The sequence below is a fragment of the Notothenia coriiceps genome, unplaced genomic scaffold (assembly GCF_000735185.1).
Source record: "Notothenia coriiceps isolate Sejong01 unplaced genomic scaffold, NC01 NC01_scaffold00007606, whole genome shotgun sequence".
In the NCBI taxonomy this organism is placed as follows: domain Eukaryota; kingdom Metazoa; phylum Chordata; class Actinopteri; order Perciformes; family Nototheniidae; genus Notothenia; species Notothenia coriiceps.
In genome coordinates this window covers 1-16,804 of record NW_011340307.1, presented here as the reverse complement: position 1 = coordinate 16,804, position 16,804 = coordinate 1, and the positions used below count along the sequence as shown (strand labels likewise).

At 38.9% G+C, this 16,804-nt stretch overlaps 1 protein-coding gene across 1 annotated transcript; it reads left to right on the top strand.

The window, feature by feature from the left end:
• Positions 1–708: 708 nt before the first annotated feature.
• Positions 709–14,837, top strand: LOC104944183 (spondin-1-like; the record flags this gene model as incomplete). The annotated part of the gene is made up of 7 exons (XM_010769688.1): positions 709–888; positions 2,288–2,295; positions 2,871–2,935; positions 9,425–9,626; positions 12,395–12,535; positions 13,923–13,998; positions 14,655–14,837. Coding segments are annotated over 7 exons (855 nt in total), but the record flags the coding sequence as incomplete, so codon positions are not given.
• Positions 14,838–16,804: the final 1,967 nt, after the last annotated feature.

Here is a 16,804-nt window from a genome sequence, read left to right as displayed (position 1 = left end):
TGTAGAAGAGACATGAAGAAGAGGGGACACATGTTGATGTAGAAGAGACATGAAGAAGAGGGGACACATGTTGATGTAGAAGAGACATGAAGAAGAGGGGACACATGTTGATGTAGAAGAGACATGAAGAAGAGGGGACACATGTTGATGTAGAAGAGACATGAAGAAGAGGGGACACATGTTGATGTAGAAGAGACATGAAGAAGAGGGGACACATGTTGATGTAGAGGAGACATGAAGAAGAGGGGACACATGTTGATGTAGGGCTGCTCAATTAATCGTATTTTAATCGCGATTACGATTATGGCTTGCAACGATTACGAAAAAATTACGTAATCGAAATAAAACGATTATGTTATCATTATTACTTTTTTTTCATTTTTTTTTTTCAGTTGAATTATACTTAAAGTTCAGGGTAATCAACTGTTAGAAACATACTGTTAAAAAAAAAGATCATCGAGATTATGATTTTTGCCATAATGTTGATGTATAAAAGACATGTAAAAGTGGGTTTTGCGTAATAGGTGACCTTTAAGTATTCCAGTAATGTTATTCACTTGTTTAAAATGAAATCTGTCTTTAGGTTGACTTACAAAATCTGTCCAGGGACGACAGATGAAAAATATCCTTTTGGCACATTTACAGAAATGTTGATTAATGTGCACGATCCCTGTTAAATGAATACTGTTTTCTGTCCTCCCTCTGCAGGCGGCACTCCAGGCTTCAACAGCTCGGCCATCCCGTCTCGGATGAATCTGAACTCCAGCGTCCACGTCTCCTGCAGCTTCCCCTCCATCCAGCTGCTCGGCCTGGAGATGCTGCTCCACTACTTCCTGGGACCGGAGGTTACTGCTGCGGCGGCCAAGAACAAACTCACCCTCAGTCTCGGTGAGAGTCACACTCTAATACTCAGACTTCTACTACAGTCTTAGTTTGTCGGTAAAACAGCCAAATGAACAATGACGTCCATGTTTTAGTATCAAAAAGTTACAGAAAAATGGCAATAAGCATGGTGGGGGCTACAGTACAGGCTGCTTGTTTACCTACTCATGGCGCATTTCCACTACAGCGTGGAGCTCGCTTTAAGCGTGCGGGGCCCGTTTTTGGTTGCGTTTCCACTTAGCGTAGTACCGGCTAGCGCAGGGGTGTCAAACTCAATTTCATCAAGGGCCACATTAGCATAATGGTTGCACTCAAAGGGCCGGTTGTAACTATATAATTATATAATATATATATATAAAAAATAATGTATTATATGTTACATTATTGCCTCTGAATTGGATTTTTATCGGATAGGGTAATAACTAACTACGTCTGAAAGCAGAAGTCCAGGGCAAATAATTGCAAGTCTCTTCAGTGCGCATGTCACAAAACGAGATGCATTGTGGGACATGTAGTTTATGGGCAACCTGCTTCTGTAAAGTGGCATGTAACCGTATAATAAACATATTATACTCTTTGCATGCTCTTGCGGGGCCACATAAAATGAAGTCGTGGGCCGGATTTGGCCCCCGGGCCTTGAGTTTGACACCCCTGCTTTATAATGTAAATGTCCATTTTTATTGGATCATTTAAGGTATTGTTGTCATTTATGTAGACCTTGCTTTTGCAGGTGTCCCTATCAGTATTCACTTCAGATACTGTGTGCATTAACCAATTTCAACCTGAGATTATTTAAATTACAGAGTTTTTATTGACATGTGCACTGAGGGTTGAAAAATGGGAATAGTCTTTGGCAAATGGACCCCATTTTTACATCAACTATTTTAAGAGGATGGTGAAGCTGTGAGTAGAATAGGAACCTGGGGACATGGGGTCTAGACACTGATGGTGATGGTGATGAGATAAAGACAAGGCTGAAGGTGAAAGAGGAGATTTGCTGCAACAATATTGCATAAAATGACAGCTTACAGAAGCAGAGAAGAGAATATATTTTAAGTTTGGCAGCAGCCACTTGATTGGCTGAAGGAGATCGTGGCAACATCTAGTAAACAAGTGAGAAATTAGCTGATTAAAAGCAGAGAGTGAATGAAGCATGAATATAGTCTCTCTGATTAAACTTACACTACACTTCCTTTAGCTTACCATTTTCAAGGCTGTACTGACATGTTTTCATTAGGGACAGGCATGCAGTCAGCCCAAACAGAAAACAGATGAGCTTAGACTACAGCATGTACAGAGGGGGTGTAAATGTATAACATGTCTGCACAGCCCTCCACTTTAAAATGTAATACACTGTAGCCATATGCTGTCATATTCTCATTATCCTAAGTGTTCTTGTTTTTAGCTTTTAAGGTTCTTTGTATTAGTTACATTTAAAATTGGTGTAAATACTGTTCTTTAGTATCCTTTTTAATGCTAAATTGTTTCTTAAGAATACTTGTTTTCTATTATCCTTATATATTTCTTTTTTTACCCACTATTGCAGCTTATTTTTCTTAGATTGTTTATGTTCGCTCCACCAGATACCAAAGCAAATTCCTTTTACCTGGCAATAAAGTTGGCAATTCTGATTCTGTTTGCTGCTATATTAATGTTCTGAAAGTCGTAAAACCTTAAAGTTAAATCCATAAAATAATGTAATCATTTAAGGGATGATCTTTTGTACACTCTCAATGTGAAAGCGCATGTTGAGGTTTGATGAACTTTAGCAGAGGCCAATTCAAAAATGTATCTTGCCGAAAAGTGTAATCTTTGAACACAAAAAACATCACTATCCCCTGGCCATAATGAACCATATTGTGTAAATGGAAAGTCTTCCATTGTTTTTTTTTATCATTTAGCAGTGAAGCAGGATGTTTCAAAAGTGTGGATTATTTTAGTTGACTGAGATTCAGCTTTTGTGTCTTTTGTCTGTCTCTCTTCTTTAGGGTGATGAGGTCCTGACAGTCATCAAAATGAAAGCACAGTGGCCGGCCTGGCAACCATTCAATGTGTAAGTGATTTATTCTGATTATCATAAAACTATCGTCACATTTTCTACTTACTGTGCTGCTGGTTTTGCAAGTTTAATCAAAAAAAGTGAATACAAATTGAAAATCATCTTTTCATTATTTTACAATGTTTCAACCTACCCAGTAGTTTCCAATAGGTTGATTGGAAATGACTGTATAAAGTTTACTTCAATAGGCTTAAAACTTGATAAAGTTTTGCCACAGATTCCAAGATCTTCCTCTGCTCTTGTTATTCTTATTAAAGCACGGTGGTCTCCTCTCTTTCAAAACGCTGTGCACAATATTTAAGACCATAGAGACTAAAACCCCTAATATTAAACATCTAGTCCTGTCTTCATAGAACCGTGGCTTATGAATAGTATATATTGTACCATGAATTAATGCATGAATGTATTATTGCGCAATGTTTAAAACTATTCCCAACATATATTAGATTAAATAATAATTGTACATTTCTGTAGGCCACATTAGAGTGCTCCATCTATATTTTCACACTGTTGAAAAAAACAACAGTGTGAGGATAGGAACAACTCTTACATATTTTACAATCAAATCAGATCAGACTGTCATCAACATTTGTAAATCACCAGACCTTTTTCTCCCCTATCTTGTACAAAATAAATCAGCACAAAGACTAACTTAATAAAACATCTTGCTTCCCTCTTTAGGCTTTTGCTGCAGAGTTATTACACTTTAACACATCAAATCACACTTTGCTCTCTTAAATCATGAAGATTGGACACTATCAAAGAGATGGGATTCACTTTGCACTTCATGGTTCAAGGTTATCTCATATTTCCCTCCAAGGCTAATTTGATTTAAATTCGGGGTGCACATACAAACACAATGCAAAAAGACAATGTAAGCAACAGCTCAACAGAATAAATCACAGTGCAATCACAGCATGTTACCCTTACAATACATTCCTGATGTCACACATATGGAACAGGAATAATAAGTAGTTTGTAGGAAAAGGAATTGTTGATTTTCAACCGACTGGGGAGTCTCGGGTTACAATGACCTCTTCTTTAACAGCCAAATTAACAACTCATGTTGAGGTTCCTCTCTTACATGCCTAACCCCAGCTGTGAATGTGTTGTATTACTTAATCATTCTTGAGCCCAAGCACCCGTTATAGGTCTATGGTTTAGTGGCTCTGCGATTTTAATTTGCTCCTCATAGATGTATATGTCCACTGTGATGGATTATTTTAAGCATTTATCAAATCATATTGCGTTAAAACGAATAAACAAGTTCATGCGGGGCCTTTATTTCTGATCTTAGAGTTCAAAGCGAGAGATAGAGGAGAGGACATTTCCTGAAATGTACTGGCTTGGGATTCGAACCAGCTTACTAGGCAACAGTGACCTCATATGGGCCGTCAGCTCCAACAACTTGTAAGCCATGTTATAGTAATTAATTCACAAACAAGATACTGTCGTAGTGTCAGCAGATACAGTGGTAAGAAGTTAGCGGAGCCCAGGGCGTGCTGATCAGTGAAAACCCAGCTCAAAGGTGCCCTGAAACTGCCAGCCACACCATGCACACTGTGTTTGTGTGCATTTACTCCTAAATTCACAAGAGCCATTTAATCTCTTATTCATGAGAAAAACAAGAAGCTTGTTGGCTCAGCTGGCTCAGAAGAAGTTCAGTGGTTAAGGCCTGTGTTGTTTTAATAACCAGGGGACCTCAGCAAGGGCTATGACTTTAGTCTCAAAAGGCAAGGAAACAGGAATAGAAGTAATGATATCCACTAATTAGCTTTCTGTGTGCTGTGCAGTCAACCAAATAATTGTTTCACACGATAATTGTGTATATCAGAACAAGTACGTTGATTTGGAGCCAGAGAAGGAAAGGCAGTTTTGTATTGATAACTACAAGTCAGTCCACGCTTTACTCAACCAGCTGGAAGACGTATCTTGTAAAGTCTAAAGAGTCTTGAGAGACTTAATTAGCCTCACATTTAAAAAATGCATAGAAGCATATTAACGTCAGCATGTTCAACAGCAGGATGTGTTTGTGAGTCTCGGTTCCACTAATACTGTGTACATATTCATGTTTGTCCTTTCCGGTGTATGTCTGTATTAGGAGGGATTTTGCTTTAATTAGAAAAATTCAATTCCCTTAATTAAAGTCAATTATCTCGTCATCCCTATCCAGTTGTTTTAAACATATGGTCTTCAATCAAAGCTTTCAATAAACTTCCATTTGATAAAAGGGAATAAGATAGATGGAAAGAGACAGAAAGCAGCAACAAGAAGCAGTAGAAGGAGTGCTTGTTTTTTAAGTAATCACTTCATCTAAAACCAGCTCTCAATTTTATTTGTCTAAAAAGAGAAGAAATAATTTCAGAAACAATGGGCAACGCAGCAGAGATGTGATAGGAGAGTAACTTTGTGTGATGAGAAAGAAATGAGGCTGAAGAAGTGACTGACATTATGACACATATTACAGCAGAAGCTCTCCTGAGACCGGATACATAAGAGGAAATAATTAATAAACCTTTGGAATTTTTACCCAGAGTATTAGAAGGATGCTTGTTATACAAAATAAAAGATGACTTAATCACCTATCGATAGGTATCAGCACACAGGCTTTTGCTAAACAAATCATGCCCATTAAATCATTATGTCAGCAATGAAACAATAATCCATCCATCCGTCCATTTTCCATCGCTTATCCCAAGTCGGGTCCTGTGGGAATCAGCTGCCAGCAGAGGGCCCCAAACTTCCCTTTCCCATGGCCACATCAACTATAGCTCTAATTCTGGTCTGATCCCTCCACCTGGTCCTCCTGGTTCTGTCCAATGGTCTGCTCCCAGCTGGATATGCCTGCATCACCTCTCTAGGGAGGCGGCCGGGTGCCTAAACCACTTCAACTGGCTCCTTCTTACACAAAGGAGCAGCAGCTCTACTCAAGTCACTCAATGGTGACTGAAGTTCTCACCTTATCCCTAAGGGAGATGCCAGCAACCCTCAAGATGAAAACTTATTTTGGCTGTTTGTACTTGCAATCTTGTTCTTTCAATCATCACCCATCTTTCATGACTCGTGAGGATAGGAAATGTTAGAGAAATATTACCCGCCACCGGCTTGAGCTTCAATATCAGGATACATGTATTTATGAATCCTTGCAAGAATGGATGTAGTCATCACATACAGAGCATACGATACAACTAGTTGACCGAACATTGTCCTTGATATGCTTATATACAAGAGAGGGTGTTACACAGTCACAAGATGCAGAAATACCGGTTCAAAGCAGTATACAATGTTTTGTTTAGATTAGCTAAGACCCACGTCAGAAATGATCATGCTTGTCATATGTCTGTCTCCATAGAGGCTGAATCATCATGTTAATCACATCATCTGCCTAAAACAGTGTGTCCTGACGCTCTTCTAGGTAATCATACATCCTGTCACGTACACAGCTACGTAGGGCCTTTGTTCTCATGTGCTACTCTCATATCGGAAGAGTACATTCAGTATTTTCCCAACAGGAATGAAGATGGACTGGATTTTGAGCTTTGCCTTCTGGCTCAACTGACTCTTAATCACAATGGCGCAATACACAATAAAAGAACAATAGAACAATAAAAGTTCATCAAATAAATAACGGAATTAAGTTAAACAGCATGATGTCAATTTCAAATAATACTTCACCATTATATTGCTGTCCAAACCAATGGGCTGATGTGTTTAATGTTATTTATATGTGCTTGACATCAGACAAACATAAAACCACATATAAGAAACTACATATACCAAGTCTGAAAATGGGAAAACATTATATTTCACAAATAAATCCAGAACAGAAGTTTCCCTCTAAATGTTAGCCAATTGGAGCATCAGTGTGTGTACCCTGCCTCAGCTCCCTCTAAGCTCTTATTATTTGGACAAAAAGCATGGCGTGTTCCGATGGTTGTCTTAACTGCTTTGTTTCTCATTTTAAGTTTTAGCATGGATTTTCATTTCCTGAAAAGAGGGATGAAAATGTTATTAAAAACTTGATATTTAAATGTTATTTATGTCTTTGGCTTCCTACACAGACAAAGACTAAGAGTATATGAGTAGGCAGGCACTGAGATAGCAGGTATGCACTAATAATGCCAGCAGCAAGCTTCTGCCACTGAAACGCACGGCATGTCCATCCACTTCCACTTCTTTTAATCTCAAACTACACTTGTCTAAGACACCAATTTCAGTTTCCCTATCTAGTGTTTTCTATATTGTAGTGTCTAAGGAACATGTTCCCGAACTGAAAGACTTAAGTACTTTGGGCTGTGTCTACTACAGTATGTACTCAGAATATCATCTTAAATCCTTTCCTTTTCAAACACACTGTCCCACACAAATGCACAAAAACACTCAGTAAGAAGGTTAGTGTCTTATAGATGAAATAAATAACTCTCAAATCCTAAAAATAATGATGAAATACTACATGACTCTTTGTGTCCTCGCACTCGCTACCCAATCAATCTATACTGCATTTAAATGGTTCCTTCCAGGACAGCTTCAGTATCTAAACGACACTCGGCGTGCTCCTTGTCGTTCCCCAACAACCGCTCACTCTTGTCACATATCTATCTAATAACCAGACAACTGTTTTTGTGTTGTTTGGGTTCCATTTGATCGGCAGCTATAAAAAGTAAGGTGGGCAACCGGGTGAAATAAGGAGCCATTGAATACAAGACTACAGCTGTTAATGAGCCTCTGTCTCTGTTATTTCTGTCTGGGCTGTAAGCAATCATTTATGTTCTATACATAGTGAGGCAATCAAATGCCCATGTAGCAACAGCATGCATTCATATCAACACCTCTCGACATTTGCACATCATTATTAATAGAAGCATATTTGAATAACAAAAGCATTTCACTCGGGTTACCTAGGGTGATTAATGCTTTCCTCATTTTCTCCCAGACTTTGTCTCTACCTTTCTATCAACTCCACATTTGTTAAGAGCCCAGGTAGCTGTCTGAGATAAGCCTCCCTCTCGCAGCAGTCACTGAGCAGAGGCCCGGGAGAGTTGAGGTAAATCGTGTGTTCCCATGGGGACAAGGGCTATTTCACATCCTCAGAGGCCATTATTAGAGTGCACAAGGGCAGGAGTGAGTTGAATAAAGTCAGATGGACTTATATGGGTAGGGTGACAAGTGAAAGGTAGTCACTGGTGACTTGTCTCTCACAACTAGAACCTTCCCACTCCTAATTATTGTAGTTTGGGCTGGGGTATTTCTTATTTAGGTTTAGTGGTTAATCATTGGGCAAGGCAGAAGGCAGAAGCTTTGTGTTGGTCTCCTGTCCTGGAATGAAGACATTGAGGAGATTGATTTGTTTTGGCAATGTGAGTGTAAAATATGTCAACCGATTTTCTTTCCCTCATTCCCTGTAATTTGTAGGCAGTGTAAGTACCTCTCTGTCTCGAAAGGAGAGTTGATGTTTCCTCTTCAATGGTGATCTTTGAACAGGGGCGAGTAACTCTGAGTTCTAACACCTTGAAATACATGGATTCTCTACTGATGCTTACAAATGTGTTTCAGTACATTTATTCCCCCAATTAGACCTCTGACCAAACCTTTGATATCGTATCAATAATTTAAGCATATTAACCTATCCAGCTGGCTTGTGCCATCGATGATTTCATAAATAATAACCAATTGTTCTTTCCTTGAGCGATTTACATTTTAAGTGTAATCTGAATGTATTTTACGACTACGTTGTTATAATTATTTTCTTAAATATGCATGTTATATTTTTACAACAAAAAATAAAAGAGAGAGAGGAGAAGGTAGAAAGCTGACTTTGGGATGCAGTGCTTCTGGAAGTTATTTATAATAATGATTTGAAAATCAACATTATGAATGATGCCTCAAACTATTCTTATATAAATATTTGAATTATATAAAGCCGACTGAGCATCCTTGGCAAAACATTGTTTTTGTTGGGGATGCAATTAGTTCTATCTTTCTTTCTCGTTTTAAGGTTGACCTTGTTATCCGACCGCACATACCCAATATCAACAGAATCGGGGCCAAAAAACCTTGATATAAACTTCACTCGTGTGTACCAGACTGGTGGATCGATTTAATAAACCTTCCCACTGGCTTTTTTATTGAATTCAATTACGTACAGCCTCCCATTAACTTTCTTTACTTGGATATCAGAAACTTTTATCCCTGTTTTTACACTTTGTGGGCCATTTACGCACAACTTGCTGGAGACTCAATTGGAAATATTAGACTTTACGCGTTCATTAGGTTATTAGGTGCAACCAAATGCATCATTAGGTTTGCTTTTCTTCAGGCTGGACTTCTCATTAAAGGTGGAGCAGATGCAGCCTTGCCTCAGGTCTTGTGTAGGACACATCTTTGTGAGCCATTTGGGATGCAGCTGACGTCTCTTTCTCTCCCGTACTCACACTTATAAACGGCGTTGAATCACACAGACTTCATTATCACTCTCTCCCTCAGGCGGGCCGCCCCCTCAGCAGAGTTCTCCGTGGACCGGAGCCGTCACCTCATGTCCTTCCTGACCATGTTGGGGCCCAGTCCAGACTGGAACGTTGGTCTGTCTGCGGAGGACTTGTGTACCAAGGAGTGTGGCTGGGTCCAAAGGGTGGTGCAGGACATGATCCCCTGGGATGCTGGCACTGACAGCGGGGTGTCATATGAGGTCAGTAAAAAGACTGTAACAATTTGATATTAATTAGAAGAAGTATGTAATGTTCCCCTAAGTGTAAATACAAAACTGCTTCGTTATTATATTACAGACGCTTTATTCCAAAGAGACTTACAATGACCAATTACAGGGACATTCTCCCTGGAGTAACTGCTGCCTTACTCAAGGGCACACTAGTAGTGGTGTTCCAGGCGGGATTTGAACTCGCAACCTTCCGATCATGAGCCGACCTCACTATCCATAAGACCCAACAAAATAAAATAAATAAAATAATTATATATATTTTTTTTTTATGAGATCCATTTGTGGCGGACGATATTTAATTGTGGCGGCCCACCACAAATAAATCAATGTATGGGAAACACTGGCTTGTGTTTTTATTAATGACTGATCTATCTTTTAAAAAATATAATGTGTTAAGTTGTTTCATGGGGGGAAAATAAATTAACTTTTATTTATTTCCAGTATTTTTGGTGAAGAAGGCAGGGTATGAGGCCACATATCCTCTAACATGACACGATTACCGGTACAAGTATATTTTCCTGATATTTAAGGCTGCATAACAGTAAAGCCATGTTATCTTCTGAACTTAGCTTTTACCCACCTAGCCAATTATATAGACATTACTAAAGATTATTAAGCGAACATTTCATATTGTAAGTATTTTGTGAAAGCACCCAGAGTCAACCCCTTCAATATTCTTGCTATTTCAATGTTGGGGTATTAAATCAGAAATATTGTGATCATTATTTTCTCCATATTTCCAAGTCCAAGTTATACCTTAATTCTTTTGTGAAACATCCTTTTCAAATGTATTCAATTTAAAAATGTACCAGTCGTTATTACTTGAATTCCAAATTAGGGGGAAATGAGTTCTCTTTGATCATCATACAACAGTCACAACAGTGTCTCTGAATGTATGACTCAACTCAGGTTACAACCCCACAGTCTCACAGCAATCACAACCGTCTACAGGCTGCTACTCTCTCCACCTTTTACCCCCTGGATGACCTTCTTCCTCACTCTCAAGTCTTCCCTTCACACTCACGTTTTGACCTTGTCATCACGCCAACCTCTTCCTCTTCCTCTTCCTCTTCCTGTCTGCCCACATTCACAATCATTCCCTCTCTCACCTCCTCACACACTGCCCGTCTACAACAATTCAAGTGTCATCCCCCATCCAATTCTCCTTCAACAGCCTTGTGCGTCTTCCCCTCCCGCCCTCACCCTGAGGTGCTGCCTGCTGCGTGCTCCGTGTTTCCAGTCAGCACTAACAGATGAGGCTGTGCGTGCGCATGTTTGACCAAACTCTATAACAACATGTGAGAAACCTTTGGCTCTTCTCACAGATGAACCCACTGAACTGTGCTCGCTTCCTTGTTTTGGCCAGCCTCAGGGATAATTTCACTCTTCTTTGTTTCACTCTCTTCCTTCTCTGTTTCTCTCTCTTTCTCACAAACACACACACACCACACACACACATTAGAGCCTACTAGACTGACTATGTCCTCTGTTACAGACTGCAAGGAACTATCAAAAAGTCGGGTACTTTTAAATAGCAAACATAGCTTGAGCTTGCCATATGCTGATCCATACATGCATAGATATAACTACAGTCTTTAAACTGAATGTGCAGTATTTAAATTGTATACAGCAGGGGTTTCAAGGCTGTGAGACTTAAAATGAAGATACCGTAAGTTAAAAGGGACTACATTTTGTAATCCACAGGAAGTCGTTTCTGTAGTTTGACTAGGTGGATTGGTATTTTTATAGCATAGTCACCAGTTGGAGTTGCAGCAGTGTTCAAAATGTCAACTTCTTCTGGGGATTCTTACCAATGCTTTACTTTGAAATATCATTACCCCTGAATATATTATCATAAATCCACAAACATATGCTCCCTAAAAACCAAAGAACGCGCCTGAGGATAATCATGTTTTCTTTAGCATCAAAGCAATTAAATGTGTCTCCTCTGTAACCCGTGGTGTAATTTAATCTGAATCTCAAGGATCCATTCTTATGCCCCTTTTGTCCAAATACATGATTTCCCGAGAAAATGAAGGGACTGCTATCCTTGTTCAAATCACTACTTTCTCAGACTGTAGTACCCATTAATCAGAGAGCGACAACAAAACACACAAGAAGCATGATTACGCTTCTTCGTAAGAGCAATGAAAGAAACCCTCTTTCCATAAATACATTTTGCAGCAGGATAGTGTAGGAACAAAGGCTATTCTGGAAGTGGGAAGGGACTTTGTGTCTGTGTAACAAAATTGTTAAAGGCACAGGCCTGCAACAGAGTAATGAGATCCATTCTCCGTCCCATTACTTGTACTGTATCTTTTAATTACTGGCCACTCATTACCCTTCTCCCTATCTCCCTATCTCCCTCTCCCTCTCCCTCTCTCTCTCTCAAACACAAACACAAACACAACTGCTCTTGCCTGTTTTTTTTCCTTCTGCTGGCCTCAGTGGGGGGTGAAGGATGAGCTTCTGCCTGTCGTCAGCCTCTGGCGGTGGTTCTTCCATCAACCCCATGCTGGCAGACCTTTACTGTTGACTAATAAGAGCATCTCCCTTTTACAATTCATCTCTCCTACACAGTTGCTCTATACCTTTGTGACTTTTCCTTTGCACTTTGAGTAACTTTGAGTGACTTTGTGTTCATTCTCATACTGACAGTGTGTTATTTGAAATCCCTAAGATCACCGGCTTTGTGTTTTTTTTATGTATCTTTTTCTGTCTTTTTTGTCCTTTTTCAGTCTCCCAACAAGCCCATTGATTCCAAGGATAAGATCCGTCCCTTGACCAGTCTGGATCACCCACAGAGCCCCTTCTATGACCCTGAAGGGGGCGCCATCATACCTGTGGCCAGGGTCATAGTGGACCGCATTGCCAGAAAGGTCATACCAGTCAATTCTTAAAGCAAATATAGTTAACAGATTAAGGTAAACATTAGGCGTGTTTACAATTGATAACCACCACAATATGCTAATAAGGCTTTAATTGTGTTGTAGTCTTTTGCCCTTTCTTATCACATCCAGTAGAAACAAGAAAAAGTATTTAATTATTCTGTTGTGTTTTGACTTTTTCTCCAAGTTTTCTCTTCATACGTTCTGATACTCTTGCTTTACTGCTGTATTTTGAGGTGATCTTCCAGGATGTCCAGCTCAGTTCTACTCCTCTTCACATATAAACTTAGTTCACGCATACCCCTCTTGACTCTTTGCTACACTTATAAAACAGCCAAATTCAATCCACATAAAAATAGAACTGGCATCCTTAATTATCTCCAATCGTTATGAAATATGGATTTATTTAAAAGCAGAGAGCGAGACACCTTTCCCTTTTCTTTATCACAGCTCAGCAGGTATGACGGGGGCTTCAAGTCTGTCCATCAATACAGCAATTGATTAGTGCTGGGTCTGAGTCCTGTGTGTTTTAGTGCCCTGGGTGGGAGTACAAGGTGAAAAGAAATAATTTGAACACCTGTCAACACAATTTGTTCCCTGCTTATTGAAATTGAAGAAAAAATGAAACACAAGCCAAGTTAGATCTTATTTATCAAATGTCAGAGAGAGTATGTAATGTGTCGTTGGGTATATATCAAACTCACTAGTAAGGAAGGTTATTACAGATATTCCAATGTGATATTCTTTCAATTAACATGAATGATTATTAATCGTAATATGCTGACCATTCCCCACCCGTGTTAATTACTCTTAAGGAATATGAATAATAATAAATAAAAAATGATGTCTCAAATGTGTTGGGATGCAGATTTAAGATTATTCCAGCCAATTAAAATGACACAAAGCAATGAAAAAAGTTAATGAAAACATTTATGGCAGGTATTAAAAATTCACTCAATGAAATATGAACTTTTTCTAATTATAAATTAATGGGTGGTGAAATGCATTCCCTGGGAACTCTGGCTGCATTAAAGGTTAGCAGTCCTTCAGTGGCATCTAGAGGAAGCTGCGGGGAGTTCATGATCCTTCTGCCACAACCCATTTATCATCATTTACTTACAAACTCTAGCACACACGCTCAGTTTATACTTTCAGAATTGCATAATGCATGGTCTTTCACCATAATTTGTTATACAATTTGTCTGCTTCCTGTGTATTGTTTGAATACCATGATTGAAGTAATTGTGTAAGCTGACCTTTGCTGGCTGTCACTCTTTCTGACTGCTTTAAAAAACAGAAAGAATAAGAGCAAACAGAAAGAACATCTACTAAGTGCTGGAGTGTGTTCCCACATAACTGTGTGTCTGTGTGTCTGCAGGGAGAACAGTGCAACGTTGTGCCAGACAATGTGGACGACATTGTAGCAGATATTGCCCAGGAGGAGAAAGAGGAAGGTCTGTATCCTCTCTCTGTCTTTCTCTCTCTTATACATTATTAAAAGCGCATTTAAAAGAGAAGGTTGGCCCATTTGCTGTGGATGTCTATCAGTGTGATGGTAACCTTTTTTTACTCGTCTTATAGTGAATATTCAGGTAGAGTGCTTTATAGCAGCTTTTTCACTGCTGAAAAGCTGTTGTACTGCCTGTAAACAGCAGCATCATTTGATGTCATAGTGACGTAGTTTGACTCAAGGAGGAACTACAAACTACTTCAGCTTGAATTTCTACTCGTCTTGTGTAAATAAAATGGTGTCTTTTATTGTGAAAGGTATAATTAGAATTTAGAAAGCTGTACTGCACTGCCTTTCACAGTTGAACATAATAAAGAGTTGTTGCCCTCTTGGTTCAGGCTGTTTTTTTTTTTAACCTAAATAGGTACAGTATAGACACAACTCTGCAACAACATGTTTGATTGGGCATCAGCAGCTTGCATGCAAGGCATCCTGGTCCATGAGTCTGCATGCAAGAGAACTCAGCTTTCCTTCTTCTGCTATCCCTTTAATGAACTTAGTTACAGATCACTGACTGGACATAGACATAAAAGCTGGCACAGTTTCCATTACATTGTGTTAGTCTTTTACACTGTCTGCTTTCCCTTCATTACCTTGCAGACGACACTCCAGAGACGTGTATCTACTCCAACTGGTCTCCATGGTCCGCCTGCAGCTCGGCCACTTGTGAAAAGGGAAAGCGGATGAGGCAGAGGATGCTGAAGGCCCAGTTGGACCTCAGTGTGCCCTGCCCCCACACTCAGGACTTTGAGCCCTGCATGGGGCCTGGCTGCAGCGATGAGGGTGAGTTTAAGACCGAAAGCATGAGGAGAACAAAGAAGTCTCTTATCTTTTATATTTGTATTGATATGTTAAGAATATTGCTCACGATAATGTTTTGACACTACGAGAAGTGTTGCCATTTTGAAAAACGTTTCTGTATAAGGCCATTGATAATACCCAAGGTACCTTTCTACTGCAGCAATAAAGTGAGAGCAGACGGAGAGGCGAGGAGAGCACTTTGTTTATATGGCAGGCTTTTACATTTTATAGCAAGTAAAATTCCATGAGGCCAATAAATATATTTCATAAGATGTCTGGAGAAAAATACATTATGTCTAATGGGTGTTCAAGGTTTAATTCCTGTTAAATCTTTATATTCTCTGTCTCAATTATTAATCTTTTTTTACCCAAAAGGCAGAAAGTTTGGTGTCCACAGGGATCAGCCAGTCTGTCTGTCTTTGATCCATTTGGTCTAATCTACGTCTAGTGAAATATAATTGATGACCACCTGATATTTTGCCATGTACTGCCTTTAAGTGAAAGCTTCCTTTAGTTTGGACCAACATTTGTATTACAATCTTGGAAGATTTGTATTATTAATTTTAAATATATGATTAAATGATGAAAACGATGCTCTGTTCCCCATTAAGGTTGACTAATAGGCTGGATGTTTGCATCAATGAAAGGAGTCCTTAATGCTAGTTTAATGGCAGATAGATTGGGCTTTTCAACGTTAATTATTTGTGCTATGTTTTAAACCTTGAATGCTGATTATGCAGAAATATTAAGATTACTTTATTTGTTTAGCTCCATTTTAAACTAAATTACAAACTACTTAAAAGTGAAAATATATTAAACAATTTAGCCCATTTAGCATGATAACAACAGTGTGGTATTGTGTTTTACATTACTACTAATGAATTGATATATCCTTTTATACAAATAAAGCAGAAAAGTGATTTACTTTGAGTGATTTCAATATTTCAACAAAAAATGTAATGTGGATTGACTTTTAAACGAGCAAAAGTCATTTATAAACAACAGAAAACATGATTATCTGTAGATAAAGGGGGACTGTTCCCAGGGGCTCACTGTAGGTGTGTTTCGTCCCCCCTTGTTTGCCACAGTGAAAAGCCGAGAGATCTATCTGATGGTTCCATCAGGGACTCACCTGGGAGCATTTAAGCATTGTAAACACTGGGTGAATATTTCATTAAACTAATAAACTATTAACCAGATTTAACCTACAACTAACTGGGATTGCAAGACCATAAGAAAAAGTGTGAACTCTTTGCTTTGGTCTTGAAAAACTGCCAACAGCATTTTGTACAAACATTTCTAGTTGTTTTGTTGGATTTAGAAGTAATGTTTTGCATTAATAGAGCCTATTTATAATGAAAGCATGCATGAGCTACTCTTTATCTCTCTATTATGTGTCATTATACGTTTGAACCATAATATTTAAATAAGGGTTGGGAATAAACATTCATTTTCTAAAAGTTCAACTTAATATTGAGTCAGATTTTATTTAGTGTGGGTTTTCTTTATGCCAGGACACCTTGAGTGTTTCAATTAGATTAAATACAATCGATGAAGATGATGTTACACGGTCAATGTATCTTCTGGTCGTCATAGAGGAGGATTTGGAACATTTCCTGCAGTCAAAAGAGGACATCATGCATGTCCACATTAATGAAATTGATTGCTAATGAATTCAACCAGGACGACAAAGTCACAGTACGCTTGGCGACGGGTGTCCCCATGCACTTAATTTTCAATTGAGATGGCCCTTTCGTATGTGAAAAACATGTCCACCAAGCCCAGAATTAATGTCTTTAAATATGAGGTCAACATGAAAATAAGATTCTATGAACCTCACCTGTGTGTTGTGCTGCATCTTTATTATCATGTTACCAAGCTGATCCAAGCCCACACTAACTTTTTCACCAGGTCCACCTGAACAAGAAACCAAATGACATTTTTTTTGC